The sequence below is a fragment of the Platalea leucorodia genome (genome assembly GCF_965183815.1).
Source record: "Platalea leucorodia genome assembly, chromosome: 8".
Taxonomy (NCBI): Eukaryota; Metazoa; Chordata; class Aves; order Pelecaniformes; family Threskiornithidae; genus Platalea; species Platalea leucorodia.
The window spans coordinates 24,680,360-24,694,841 of record NC_138830.1 but is presented as its reverse complement, the minus strand read 5'-3'; the positions used below and the strand labels follow the sequence as shown (position 1 = coordinate 24,694,841).

The following is a 14,482-nucleotide window of genomic DNA, read 5'->3' as shown; positions in this document are numbered from 1 at the left end:
CACCAAAGAGTTGATGCAGAATACCTCTTCCTCATACTACGCCGCCCTGAAACACTGACCTGGTCCACAGTTAGGGCAAAGTAGCACAACTGTGCAAGGACAAGGACAAAACAAGCATCTCAGTCTTCCAGCGAATGCTTCAGGAGACTACAACCAGCCAAAATTCCCTTCCCTTCCAAGCTCTCTAGAAATCACAAATACTTTTGAGAGAGATCAGAAGAGGTCAGGAAGATAAACTAAGTTGCATTCTTGGCTCTTCCTATGGTATGATGTGCCACTTTAGGAAAGACATATTCCCCTCCCCTGTGCCTCACTTCATCCATCTCTAGCACCAATACACCCAACACTGAAGTCCTTTCCAAAAGTGCTTAAGATCTACAGAGAGAAAGTACCCTATAAAGAGCTATGTTTACATTTCAACAGAGAACAGAAGCAGCCAAAAAAAAAAAAAAAAAAAAAGACTGGTTTTGTCATATGGATGAAGACAGTCATCTCCCACCTAGAGCCTCACACAAGACAGACAGTAGCAGTCCATGTGCGTGCAGTTCACGCATGCAAGGCTACAGCTAAAAAGGAATATTCCAGCCTCCCTTGGGCTGCATACATAAACCAGGCTTTCACTCCAGCTAGAAAACACAGATTGTTTGGTGCATTGGAATAGGAATGAATAGTATACAGGAGGTAGACAAACATTCTAATAGAGCCTCTCTCTCCTATCTCCCTCTCTGTAGGGAGTCATTTTTGCATTGAGCCAAAACCAAATTATACATCTTGGCCAGCTTTCAGCTCAAAGGTCAGCAGAGTACAAAACTCTTCTTAGCAGGGCTATACAAGTGGAAAGGGGTGGGTAACAATTTGTCTCAATAAAAGACCAAGTACTATGGGATTACAAAAAAACTTCTTCAAAAACAACACTTCTGCATTTCTATAATCCAGCAGTAAATAAAGGAAACCAGAGGCATTGCCAGTGATGGTTAGCAGTTTTCTGTTGGTGATGGTTGGCTTTTTTTTTTAAATAGCTCGATGATTTTGGACTGCATCCATCTGCAGCATTGTGACTACACTTCATATAGTAATTAACTACAAACCATAGTGCACTTCTCCAGCCAAGTCTTTTTTGTTTTGTAAATCTCATTGCACTTCAACATCATTAACCAGCCACCCCTATTTCAAGCTGATATTGCTAAATTCAGTAAAAATAAGTGTCAGCAATGCTGCAACTCAGCCAAATTAAAACAGAGAATGTTTTTGACTCCATATGGCTCTGAGTGCCGGTGTACTATATTACTTATTTCTGGGAATGTTCAGGTCAGTTGATTTCTGGGCCTGCTACTGGTATCCAATTCCAACATCCACAGAAACGCGCTGACCCTTCCCACTCACCAGGGAGGACGCCAGATCAAAAACTCTGTACTTAAGGACTTTTTGGATCAACTGGGCATTAACTTTCAGGCATTTTATTGACAACCAGGAGTCCTGGGCTCCATCCCTGCTACAACTAGGTTCCCCCCCCGCCTTGTACCATTCACGTCCTTCCCAGTTGCCTGCTTGGATCAGATGGTAACAGAGCAAAACAATGTGAGTGTACAGCGATGTCACTGCAACTCCTGCTATTAGAAATAGCAGCAAGGAGCTTTCCGAACTAGCATCTCCCATTCCATATAAAGCAGAACTTATGTTTGGCACAGCTTTGCCAAACCCCTTGAGTTAGGAGTGAGAGGAACAGAGTGCTACAAAGCTAATCTATCCTCCTATAGCTGGGAGAATATGGGAACACGTGGCCCCACCATTTGAACTCCCAAGGTCAAATGAACGCCATCTCAGAGAAACAATACAAAATTATTGCTTTATGACCAACATGCTTTCATTCATGAAAGAGCTTTCTCTTCAGAGGCTGTGAGTGAACAATTCCCATTGCCTGCTGTAAAAACAAGTGCAGCAAAGAACAGTATTTTTAACTGCTGAGCTCAAACAAAGCTTTTCACTGTATCTCTGATACCTGCTAATTTGGCGACTGAAATGTGATGTAGGTTTCAAAGTATCTTGTTCTGCCTCTCTGCAGAGACCATCAGCAGAACAAATAAGTTACCACTGTTTGGATTCTCATTACCTCAAATTAGCCTCAGCATAAGATGACAGGAGCAGAGCCAAGCTTTCTGTGGGCCCTTACATGGCACCTGTTAGCGCTCCATAAAGGACACAAAAAAGGGAGGGCAGGTTTCTCTGCTGTCTGCCCACAACAAAGCTTTCCTGTCAGACTATTAATACCTCTTCTGACAGCAACTTTCAGCCTGCACACCCGCACCACTTTTAATCCACTAACAATGAATCAGTTGCCTTGCTTGGAAGTGTCCCTGAGGAGTGCAGAGACTGCATGAGGGAATTGGCGGGGAAAAGAAGGATCACTGTGCCAAGTAACACGTAGCATCACCACAAAGACATAAATCTAAGCTAAAACAATACATTCGTTTACATTCAAGTCTAAAAAAGGTTGGGACAAAGAAAACAGTAAGTTCAAAGGGGAATCTTCCAGTTATTAAAGAGTAAAAGCGAGTTACAAAATGAAAGCATCCTGTTTGATCTTTCATTTAAATAGTTCTGCTGGGCATTTCAGACTGCATCCACAGGAGCAAAGACAGAAAGATGGGCACACCTTTGGATGGGACAAACTGACCCGCTCCAAAATGCATCCAAAACAAAGCCATCTGTGAAGAGCCAGAGGGTGACATACTAGGATCATTACAACAGGCACATTCTCCTCTGTTATGCTGATCCTGTTAGAGTTTGGCACGCTTACACATCTCCTCCACTTACTCCACCTTGCCTTTGATTCCATTTAGAGCAGAGTCATTAATAACACATCCGTAGAGTGACTAATACCATGGTTATGACTTTTAGGCTACACCATGGACCAAAACATTAAGACGAAGTGAATCAAGCAACTTTCCATGAAACCCTCCCCGAGGAGCCTGGTTACATTGAACACGCCAAACACCCAAAAGATTTTGTGACAAGGTATGATTTTGCAGAAGCTAAGCCTGATGACACGCTTCCCAAGCAGCCAGCTGGCCCCTTCATTCCTGCCTCTCTCCCTTCCTCCTGTCCTGGTACTAACGGGGAGGGCATTTTATAGCCTGCAGCTGATGCCAATGTGCCTCTTCCTACTTAAATCAGGTGTAACAGCAACATCATTAGAGACAGGAATTCAAGCAAAACACATCCATGCAGAAGCTTGATTTATTAAGTGTTTGAGCAAGGACTAGGTTGCTAATATTGAAAACCTTAAAGGGGGAAAAATAGCAGGATTGAACCACAGTGCTAAGGCTGTCCATATGTACGGATTGGGCATTAGCCCAAATATAACAAGCCTGCCCACAGCTGTGGTATATTTAATCAAGTCTTACGGAATAATTATTTTGCAGAACTAAATCTAGCACCTGTAAAAATCGTCTTATTTCAGCTGTGGGCAAGGCTACTTAAATAACATTTTCAATTTCGAGAAAAAAAAAAAGAAAACAAAATCTCTTCAAGTCCAAACTGTCCACAATCAACTGCAGTACCCAGGCAGTGTAGAGGAAACATTTAACGAAACTCATATCAAAACTCCTACTCACATGAGAAAGCTCTTTCCTATTAATGCTTGTGGTATCTAATTGCAGGTCCTCAGAACTAAGCATCTTTTGACTTCCATGAAAGAAAATAAGGAGATGGGAACCTAAAAAAAAAAAAAAAAAAAAAAAAATTCTGTCCACTCCCCCCCCCCCCAAAAAAAATTCTGCTCTCTTTTCCCACTGAAATTTAATTCCACCACTATGTTCTCAAAGTTGGACTCCTGAAAATCCATTTCTTATACCATATATAACATTAACAGTATTGTCTGCTAAAAGTGCATAAAAAGCAGTTAAGATTTCTTTTCCTCAGCAGCAGGCAGCAAGGCTAACTACTGCTTTGCTTTGACTACACTAACAGTACTAAAAATGTGTATATATAAAAGAAATAAATTGTGCATGAAAATTGTACAAGTAAACACCACCACATACAAATGAATAAATTGCTATTTTTTTAGCAAGTCAGAGCCAGTTCTCACTGCTGCAATAAACATGAAATCTGAAAGGTACCTGAAAGCTTCTAAAATAAGGATATTTCTTTTCTCAGACTTTAAAAGTGCTTTTGGCACACTCACACTTTATCATTCAAAATAGCAACAAACCAAAACAGACCAAAAGGACAGAGTTAATTCAATGCAAAGATCTTCCCTCTCAGTAAATGTCTCACACAGTACTACTCTTAGCAACAGAATGTTTATACAGCACAAGATAAAGAGAGAGGCTTTTCACTGACACCTGAGACAAAACCAAAGAACAAAAGCAGCTTCCAATGCAAGAGAGGAAAGTTACATTTTTTAAGTGTTCCCACCTAATGTAGACAGAAGGCCAGCCATAACAAGTTACAACAAACAACCTATTTACCCACTTCCAGAAAATGCTTGTAAATTTAAACTGTGTGAAATGTCTAACTACTTCTTTCATTCCATCAAAAGGCTTCATCAGCAATGGACAATAAAGCCATTGGCTTGACCTAAAGGGTTGGTAGGTTAATCTATTCTGACCTTATCTTTATTCAGTCATGATACTGAAAGATTGCTTGAATACCTTACCAGCATTTAACAATGCCAAGAGTCACCCTTTTACTACAGTTCTCCTCCAGAGTGCCCTCCAACCACATTTTGTAATCATGGGGGATATTAAGATTTTCAAAAATCAATTGTAAAATAAACCAAAATGCCATTTCTCACTCATTGGTACAGAACAAAGAGATGTAAATGACCAAAAGCCAAAGAAAATTCTTATCTTGCCCTTGCAAGTCTCTTTCAGACTTCCACCGTCACTTATTGTCAATTTTAGATAATATGCTATCTCTTATTAACTGTCAGTCACATCTTTTATTTATAGTATTTTCACTCAAATGGAAGAAACTAGACAAAAGAAAGCTACTATTTGATAAAACCTGCCTTGTAACAATAGGCTTAATCATACAAACCTCAACACTTTGTATTTTCATAACTACTGGCTTGTTTTCAAAACCCATTCCATGAGGGTACTCAGCACTAAACATAGCAAAGCAGTGAGTTAAAATTAAGCATGTAATTAGGCCCATAGAAGTCAGTAAGCTGGATTCATCGCTCAGTGATTGATTTAATCACTCCACTCTCATACATTTAAAGTTCAGAGCCTATGCTTAAATGCCCATCTGCAGAAAAGTCTCCAGTGCTCAACACTGTATAGTGCACAATCCTACACAAGAACTGGGCTCCCTTTAGTAGTACAATAACCATCTGTATGAAGAAACTACGTAGACTTACATCAACCTGTTAGAGCAAGGTAGCTTTGAGAACAGCAAGAGTTATGAGAACAGACTTTCAGCGCAGGTTCCTTCATGCATTCACATTTAACTGTGTGGCTGTTAATTCTTGAAAACAGATCACTCTTCATGTGACCTACCAGATAGTGAAACATTTTGACATGAAGAGAGCTGTGTTCTCACTTCACATATCAGTTAGAGCACTTATTCTTCAGCATCAACAAACAAATGCATTTTCATTTAACCTTCCATACCTGTAAATGGTTTGGTGACACAAGACAGTATCAAAAAGCACAACCAACCAGCAGGCACCTAAACGACATTTGAAAATGCCTTGAAAAAAATCCATGTCAATCTTTTTTAAAATGATCCTGAGAACAGGGTCTAAGCTTAAATCTCTTCCTAATTAGATTTAGGCAGATGCTTAAAATACCAGTGAAGATTAAGTGCCATCACCTTTTTCCAAAAACAGGATCATCAAAGAACAGGGAAGCAAACCATAAGCTAGTGACTACAGCATGCAATGCAAGAGAAATGAGAAGCAAAGGAAAGAGCTTTTCCTTTTGATTGCATAGGGTACTTTTATAAACTACTCATAGGACTGCAGTACCTCAGAAGTTCTTACCTTGAAAAGCTGTGATATGACCAACAATCATGTACTTCAGTTCAAAGTTCAGTGCCTGGATACTTTGAGTCCTCTCCCTTCGAACAGCTGCCTGGTAGCTTTCTTCCATTTTTTTGGTGCAACACGTTGGTGCTCTATGTTGACAGATCTGTAAATCTGACTCTTAAAGCAAACAAGAAAAACACAATAATTAGAAAACCTTCCAACTTACACTGTAAAAAATAAGTAACACTTCTTAATGTCAAAACAACCACCATGCTTAAAATGTTGAAACAAAACACAACCCGTAAGGAATGACATTGTGAAACTCGGTTATTGTCTCAAGGACACTAGTTTATGACTTTCACCTAAAATTTGGATAACATCATATTATCAGCTGTAAACTTATTTTACACTGTTAAGAGCATTGGGGACAAAATCATCTAAACACAGTCAAGGGCACAGCAGAATCACTGAAGATGCACATTCAAAGGGGCAATACTTCCACTGTACACCTTGTGCTAAGGGCATCGTAACTTGAACATCTGAGTTAACTCCATGCCTCAAATTAGGATCCAATATTCACCTGTGTAGTGAATCAAGGAACCACCTATTCACCTCTTGCACTTGGGGAAGCCTCTCAAAAATCTTTGAACTCCCAAGCAGCTCACCCCTGCCGCCGCGCCCCCCCCCCCCCCCCCCCAAAGGCTTTTTTCCTAAAAGTTTTCTAAAAGCTATGGTAACTGCAGTAGCTCCCTCCCCCCCTTTTCTCTCTAGTTTAGTTCCTTTCTGAATCAGATTTCAAAACAAAACAAGCAGCCATAGTTGTCACAAAAATAGAACTGATTTCTGCAACAGCCTGAGTTTAGCTGTCTAGGACCAGAGATAAGAAACTGACTCCACATGGAGAGACCCAAACCTACAACCACTGGGAAGTTAGAGACTGCTACTTCAATTTCTAGGCTTAACTTGTAGTGAAAGTCAACAAGTATTCACCTGAACCAAAAAGAACTTAGTAGATCTCCAGCTACTTAAGAGTAACCTTGACATTTTTGAAACCAAGTTCTAGCCTGCCTATACGTAATGTAAAGGCACTGAAATCACTCCCACCTCACAACTACAGAGAAAGTTGAAAGCTGATTAAAAACTTAATTTTTGTGGAATTTTTTTTATCATTTCATCTCTGCATGTGTTTCAGCAAATTTAGCGTCCTTGATTAGGAAACCTACGTCACACAGAGGTGTGAGTGACACTCAGGGTCTATTTCCTCTACGCTATGGGATTTGCAGGTGTCAGAAGGGGGGGAAAGTTTTAAGTTTTCAAGTTGGGGGGGGTTGGGAGGGGGGGAGCAAAGGACTATTAAGTTGAGTAAATCCAAAACCAGAGGCATGCATAAAAAAATACCAGAGCCAAAGTAGTCACACAATATTAAAAAGCAGATCTTTCCAATGCAATTTCTCAGTAAAACAAGTAAGAACACGCCAGCAGGAAGCCTCACGCCGGTGTCTTTCAAGCGTCACCTTCCCTCCACCTCGAGGTGGAAATGGCGGCTCTGAGGGAAAGGGGCCAGAGGCGCCCACCTCCATCCCCAACCCTCAGGCCTCCGCACGGCTCTGGGGAAGGAGACACCCTTTCCCCCGAAGGCCGGTGCCATTCTGGGGGCCGAGCTCCCCGCTCCCGCCCTACCAACACCTGGCAGCAGCCCGGTGGGAGGTCGGGCCCGAAGCAGCAGCGAGGCCCTGGCTGGAGCTGGCCTGTCCCCACACCGCCTCCCCGGGGCAGCCCACCGCCCCTCTGGGCCCAAGGGGATCTCTGGTTTTAAATCGCTGTGAACACTGCTGGCAATCCCTCCCCACACAGCAACAATGGGACCAGAGGGCACAAATAGACGGAAACAGCCCTAATTCTCCAAAAGGCCCTATTACTCCAGAGGATTTCACCCAGGTCACCACAGAGCACCCGGACCAGGCCTTGGGACAGAAATATTAATGAGCAATTACACTGCATTAATCCTCACCATTTGGCCTTGCAGGTTAATGCATAGCAAGACTCCACATACGTTTGACGATGATGAAAAACAAGAGGGTACAAGGATGCATGCTGGAAAAGCAGTGGAGAAACACCCAAACAGCCAGGCTCTGCTGAGGGGCAGCTGCAGGCCAACACCTCATCGAGACCAAAACTGCAGGGAGGAGCTTCAATAAGTGTCCCTTGCCAGGAAAATAAATAAAAACACTGAGCTGGCTGAAAGGTATGATTTGAATTGAAAATATTGCTTCCAGTTTACAACAACTCTCATTTGAAAGTGCAGCTAATTTACATCAAAAAGGTCAAAGCCAAAGTGAAATATTTCAATAAACCTACATTTTTGTATCAGTTCACAAACACATCAAAGTTGTCACAGACTGGGCTGACACAGGAAACTATTTTGGAGGTGGATTTGTTTCACGCTTGGATATAATCTCAAAAATAGGAAAAAACAACTCTGCGCACTCAAATCTGAAGCCCTAACCCCTGCTGAAAGCCCTTGAGACAAGACCACCGCACACTGGCATAAGCCAGCAGGCTGCTAAAAGCAGCAGCGGGAGGGCTGCGCACTCGTCACCGGCTGGGCACGCTCGCCTGCTCTCATCTGCCAGAGAAGCTGTCCCAGGTTGAAATTAGCTTCTTGGCCGGGCTAATTTCAACTTGGATTGGTTCCCCGATCCCGTTCCCCCCATGAACATATGTTTGTTCTGTCACAAGGAAGCGGGGGTCAGGGAAGGACCACTTCTCTGAGCTGGCACCACAAAGCATAAGTGAAATTATAGTACAGACTGCTGAGCAACTAAGTCAGTTTTGCAAATAAGTGTCTGAGCAGAGAGGTTGTAAACGTTACTTGGCATCTGCAGTGCCAGGCTGCTGTTACTCTGAGAATTTCTCCTTACAGCAGCCCTCTGAATTTTTGTTTGAAAGGCTCTTGCAAAGCTCAGACCTGTATCAAAATGGTTAGAAATACAGACCGCGCCATGCTGACTATGTGCCGGTCCTAGCAAGGAAGCTATGCATGGTTATCAGCGCTGTGACTAGCATTCCCCTTCGAACCAAGGCACCACAGGAACCTGCATCTCCTCCAGACAGCTTTAAGAAGAATACAGACAACTCAGCTGGAACTGCACTCCTAGGATTCCCCACCCAGCTATCTCCTCCGATGAATACTCCAGGAGCCTGGAAGATTAGTTTTTGTTGGTCCAGAGCCAAAATGATGCAGAGGGCACTCTTAAATAGAAACCGCACTGAGCCCTTGACAGTTAACGAGCCTGATGTAAAACACAGAGCATTAAAAAACCAGCAAAGAGCAGACCCTGCTCCCTTAGCAGTACTATCAGGTCAGTGCTGTCATGCACAGAGCTTGGCAATTTCACTTGCTTCAATACTAACCTGGGGGTATCACTTTTAACACGATTATAGAAACCTAATAGTTTTTAGTACTATACATGCCTGGGTGTTGAGATTAAATTAGAACTGATTAGTAATATCTTGAAGTCTTTAATAACTGTAATACTAAAATTAGTTTATCTCATCTCTTTCAGCTTAATGCAAAATACCCTCTCCAACAGAAAAAGAAGAGGGGAGGAACACAGTGACCCGGCAATGTCCGAGCATGAGCACAGCTGAGACACTGGTTAAGCACCACAGCTCGCACCCCAGAGGCAGACAGCACCCCACAGTGCCACAGCAATCACCTCTACTTAGTGCGGGCACTGCCGATCAGCAACAGGGAGACAACCTTAGGGGCAAACTCCTTGAAGTTTAGAAACAAAGCCATTCCATACACCAGAGAAAAAGCACCATTTGTGAATGAGGGAAGAAAACGTACCAACAGCATTATTTCAGCAATTGATCCTGATAATTTCTCTCTAGGACTTTCTTACCTGCTTTCCCCAAGCTGCCCCTTATTTCCTAACTAATAACTTAGTTTGGAAGGAACCTCTAGTTTAACCTTGCCTTTAAAGCAGGTCAAACTACATAAGGGCTCCATTCAGCCAACTTTCGAGCATCACCAAGGATGGATGATCCCACAGCTTCTCAGGGCACCTGTTCCAGTAGTTGGCCACCTTTGTGGTAAAAAAGTAAGTACATTAAAAAATTGTATCTAATGAGAATTTCCCATGTTCCAACTTGTGTCCATTGCTTCCCAGCATATCATCGTGTGCCTGCAAGAATCCAGCTCCACTTTCTCTATTTCCTCCCCATAGGTAGTTGAAGACAGCAGTATAATCTCCCTTAACCTTTTCTTCCTACAACTGAACAAACCCAGCTCTCTATTCCCACGTGTGCTCCAGCCCCCTGGCCATGACGGGAGCCCCCCTGCTAGACTCTAACTCTATGCCATAGATGTGAAGCACCTGCATCCTAAGAAGCCTCTCTCTTTATTTCATTTTCTTATGCATGAACTTACTGACAGAGCAGAACACCTTCCACTGTACATGCCTTGGCTTCAACTCTAAAAGGTTTATAGCTTTCCTAAAACAGATCAATTTTCTGCTTCAGATCAGATGGAAGGATTACTCTGACAATTATGTACGTTATTTTTCTGTTCAAGTCTGTTTTTCCCTTGAGTACTGGTTAAAACTGCAGCTCAGCTTTTTATTTTTTAAAGCGGGAAAACTACAGGCTTTATAACCTTACTGTTATTATTGGGGGAAAAAAAAAAAAGGTAAAGTATCTTGCTCCACTTTGAAAAACAAAGTCACATTCAGAAAAGCAAGAAAAATTATACTACGCTGGAGTCTAAAACATGAGTATTTTGGAAAACAACAATGATCCCTACTCAAAACTCCTTTGCAGCCCTAAAACACTTAATACATGCCAAAGGCATCACCTTCAAACACCTCCCTGTCATCGTTATAAATTACTTAAGGTGCCAAATGCACAGAAATCTACACATCCTTACGTAATGTCCATCTGGCCAGCTCTACTGAAAACAGCTGTGCAGTATTTTGTTGTGTGCTGCTGGAGGATTTTTTTGTTTGCTTTAAATCAGCAGAGATTTTGGGCTCCATTCTGCACTTTGGTACAAATAAAGTCAAAGAGACATTGGCCATGAAAGCTACCTGAATTAGTACAAGTTCCTAAAAGCAGAGGCCTGTTTAGCAAATAAGATTAACTTCTTCCAGAAGCTAAATATATATTAATTTTGTTAGCTGACCATTTAACAGTTCTTCTAACACACTGTGGAGATGTCAACTGCCCTGCACTGTCTTTAAAATGCTGTACACACTGTAAAAGCTATACTCTGAAACCAGAAAGCCAGACTTTTAACACATGCTAATCGATCTACCTCCATCGACTTTTTCAAAGACAGGGTGATTTTTATTTTTTTTTTTTAAACAAGCTGAGCCTATAGCTTCCACTGCACAGAATACTCCTAAGCAAGCATGATCAGAGGGCAAGCTCAGTGCAATCTGTCTTCTGATAGTTTTATTCCTTTGTATTTTGACGAACTTCTCAACAGTATTTCCAAACAAAGCTTTATTCCAAAGCCCAAGATTTTAATGTTGTACAAATGTCTTCAAAGACTCCAAGATTGATTATGCCTCAGTAACACAGAGGAAGGTGCCAAAAGTACCTTGCACTGTGTCTGGCCTAGCTGAACAAGAGCCAACACTTCGTCCTTCTTAAGACTCATCTGTCTGGTGCAGCTGCTGCCTCAGCCACAGAAAAATTCAGCAATTAAAACCCAACTAATTTAGGGGAGGAGGCCAAATCAAATGAAAAAGGAAGCAATTTCCAACCAGGGCTCCCACTGCAACTACTTGGTGCACGAGAAAAGCCCACGCTAGCACAGCCACACTGGGGAAAGGGAATCCAGCCGATGTAAGCTGCCAGAAGTTTGTGAGGTCCTTTCTTTATGTAGCTCTCATGCCCCAGCAGTGCTAAAGCCACCGTTACCTTCAGCTGCAAGGCTGCTGTCAAGAAACACTCACCCACAGAAACACAAACCATTCTCACCTAGCGGGGAGCACAGCTCACTGTGCACAACCTCACAGCACAGCTCAGTCCCGCTGCAACTGATAAAATGTTTTCAACTAGAAAGACACACAAAGTGCATTAAACTCCTTGAGCACAACGTGTGCATAGTCAAACAGCTACTATTTGATTTGCCAATGTTTAAAATATGGTAGTTACTACGCCTGAAGTAGTGCATGCCAGGAATTACCTGAAAAATCAACAAGCAAGTGCAACAGATGGATTGGTGCACAGTGTTACGCACTGGTGCAAATGATGGTGGTATGTTAAATAGCAACTAACCCTATAAACCTTCTGCTCCCGTGAGCAAGGGGTAACATCCAGGTAGGCTCCAGGGAGCAGAGACTCTTTGTCTAAGTCAAAGGGAGATGTCTGCTCTTCCCACCTCAGGTAACTGTGGCCAGGCCCTCCCACACACATTTTCTGACTAGTCAGAAAGAACGTTTCAATCTGTTTCTAACTCTTTGCTCTATTTTGTTAAATTAATCCCACTATCAGCTTTAATATGAAGACTACATAGACAAACAGTATGTTAAAGGTCCCTTTAAGGCCAAAAAGCTGAAGAAATACCAAAGCAGAGCCTGAATTTGTCCTTTCTCTCTATATGCAGCCTCACAACATCTATATATTCAGCATGACAACTTAAAAGGGCAGTTTAGAAAATAAAAGCCATGAAAATTTCCTTTCCCCCGATCCCTTGTTTCATATTGTATATTAACAGAGGTATTGTTTAACTTGATCGGTGGACTTTACATTCTCACTGTTATTCTAAAATACACTGAAGCATCACTCAGACCATGACCGGATGTGCTATTCCAGTTGAAAAAAATCAAGGCTAAAAGATAAACACCTCCAGTTTTATCAAGCACCATTTAGATGACCTCCTAATGTAACTACTAGCATGCGTAGCTGCTTCCAACTCTAGTCAAGTCAAATAGCTTGCATTAGCTCAGGAGTTCTTGAGCAGACCTAAAAAAAATAAATATAAAATCCCCACAAAATAGGAGGACCATTTTGATTGCACTGGAATTATGCCAGCAAATTCAAGGGGGGTGGAAACCTTGAATGGGAAAGGAAGGGGAACAGCAAGAAGCACTAAATGTCATGACTCCAGAGAGCTGGCAGCATCAGCAAGTGCCACAGCTTGCAGGACAGCTGGAGACCATCAGGCACCGGCCCTGATCGGCTTCCGGAGCAGGAACTCTCCAAAATACACAGGTCTTAAGGGCAGCATCTGCACAATGCAGCGTTGTTAGGCCTGTTGCTAAGTACTTTTTGTCTGACTTTTTCCCACTTCTCTCTGTTGCTTGCCTGGTTCTCACTGCTCTTGTATTCTGATTTTTGGCCTAGTTTCCAAACCACTTTCTGCTCTACACCATAGGTTACTGCACACTTATACTCATTAGCTTTTCACCTCGGCTTGTACCCCATAGAACCTGCCCCATGCCTGGACCTGAGGAGCAGAATGTGTCTGACTGTGCCCTAAACTGAATGTCCCTCCACTCATCAAAACCTACACAACCATTAACTAGCCACTTCTTCCCTTTACTCCCTTGACCCCCTCTTCCAACTACTTCTCACCCTCCTCAAACAAGGTCCTCATCTACCGTTCTTCCCCACGGCCACTCGGCTTCCCTTCTGCCTGCCTTCCTCCAACTGCTTGCATACCTGTGGGATGTCCTGGAGAAGCAGAGCAGTTCGAGACATTTCCAGCTCATGGGCCTCAGCTTTCCTGCAAGGAGGAGCACTTGTTGCAGGGAGAGACCTACTCATGCCCAATTTTCTCAGTTGTTTCTTGGAAACTCTGGCTGTACCTGGGAGGCTGAAGACAAACAACCGAGAAGGCAGTTGCAACCACTATGGCTTGTCTCACACCTCTTAGCAGACCTCTAATATGGCTCCCATGAGCACTCCTCTAATCTGCCCCAGACACCTTCAACCAGGTTGTTTTTAACAGATGATTTGCCTTAACTGGTCTAATTATGTGTGGAGCAAGGCAGAGAGCTCCCACAATATACTGTCACAGCAGGGCATGATGCTGAGCAGCTGGGGGCTAAAAAAATCCTCCGTTACTGATGCAGTTGGCTTACAGGGGAGGACCTGGTCTTCAGTTTGGTACACTGGAGTAATAAGACGGGATGGAACATGTACACAGGAATAGAAAATCCTGTAACATGTCTACAAAGCACCTACAATTAAGAGACTTTTCAGTGGTTCCCAAAACAGCCTGGTTTTCAGTAGGATGTTGGAAGATGCATCTTTGGTGTCAATACCAAATGGCCATAGCACCACTGCTCCTAAGTACTCTCCTTAAGAAACAAAGAAAGGGTGATTAACCTCCTACAGTTCACTACTCCCTCCTCCAGTCTTCCCCCCACCCCCTGCCAGCCCTGATCGCAGAAACAGCATAATTTCAGGAGCAGAAGGCATGAAACCCACCTTACAGAATCCCAGTCCAAACTGTTAATGTTTAAAACTGAACAGCTGAGAAGAGACTCAGATGAG

At 42.7% G+C, this 14,482-nt stretch overlaps 1 protein-coding gene across 1 annotated transcript in view; it reads right to left on the bottom strand.

The window, feature by feature from the left end:
- The window catches only part of LOC309594676 (glypican-5-like), a gene marked incomplete at both ends in the record, with an annotated part of 385,721 nt that overhangs the window by 354,708 nt on the left and 16,531 nt on the right, over positions 1-14,482 (bottom strand). The window contains one exon of the mRNA XM_082320908.1: positions 5,987-6,148. Within this exon, the coding sequence (XP_082177034.1) occupies positions 5,987-6,148 (162 nt within the window). The remainder of the gene's footprint in view (positions 1-5,986; positions 6,149-14,482) is intronic.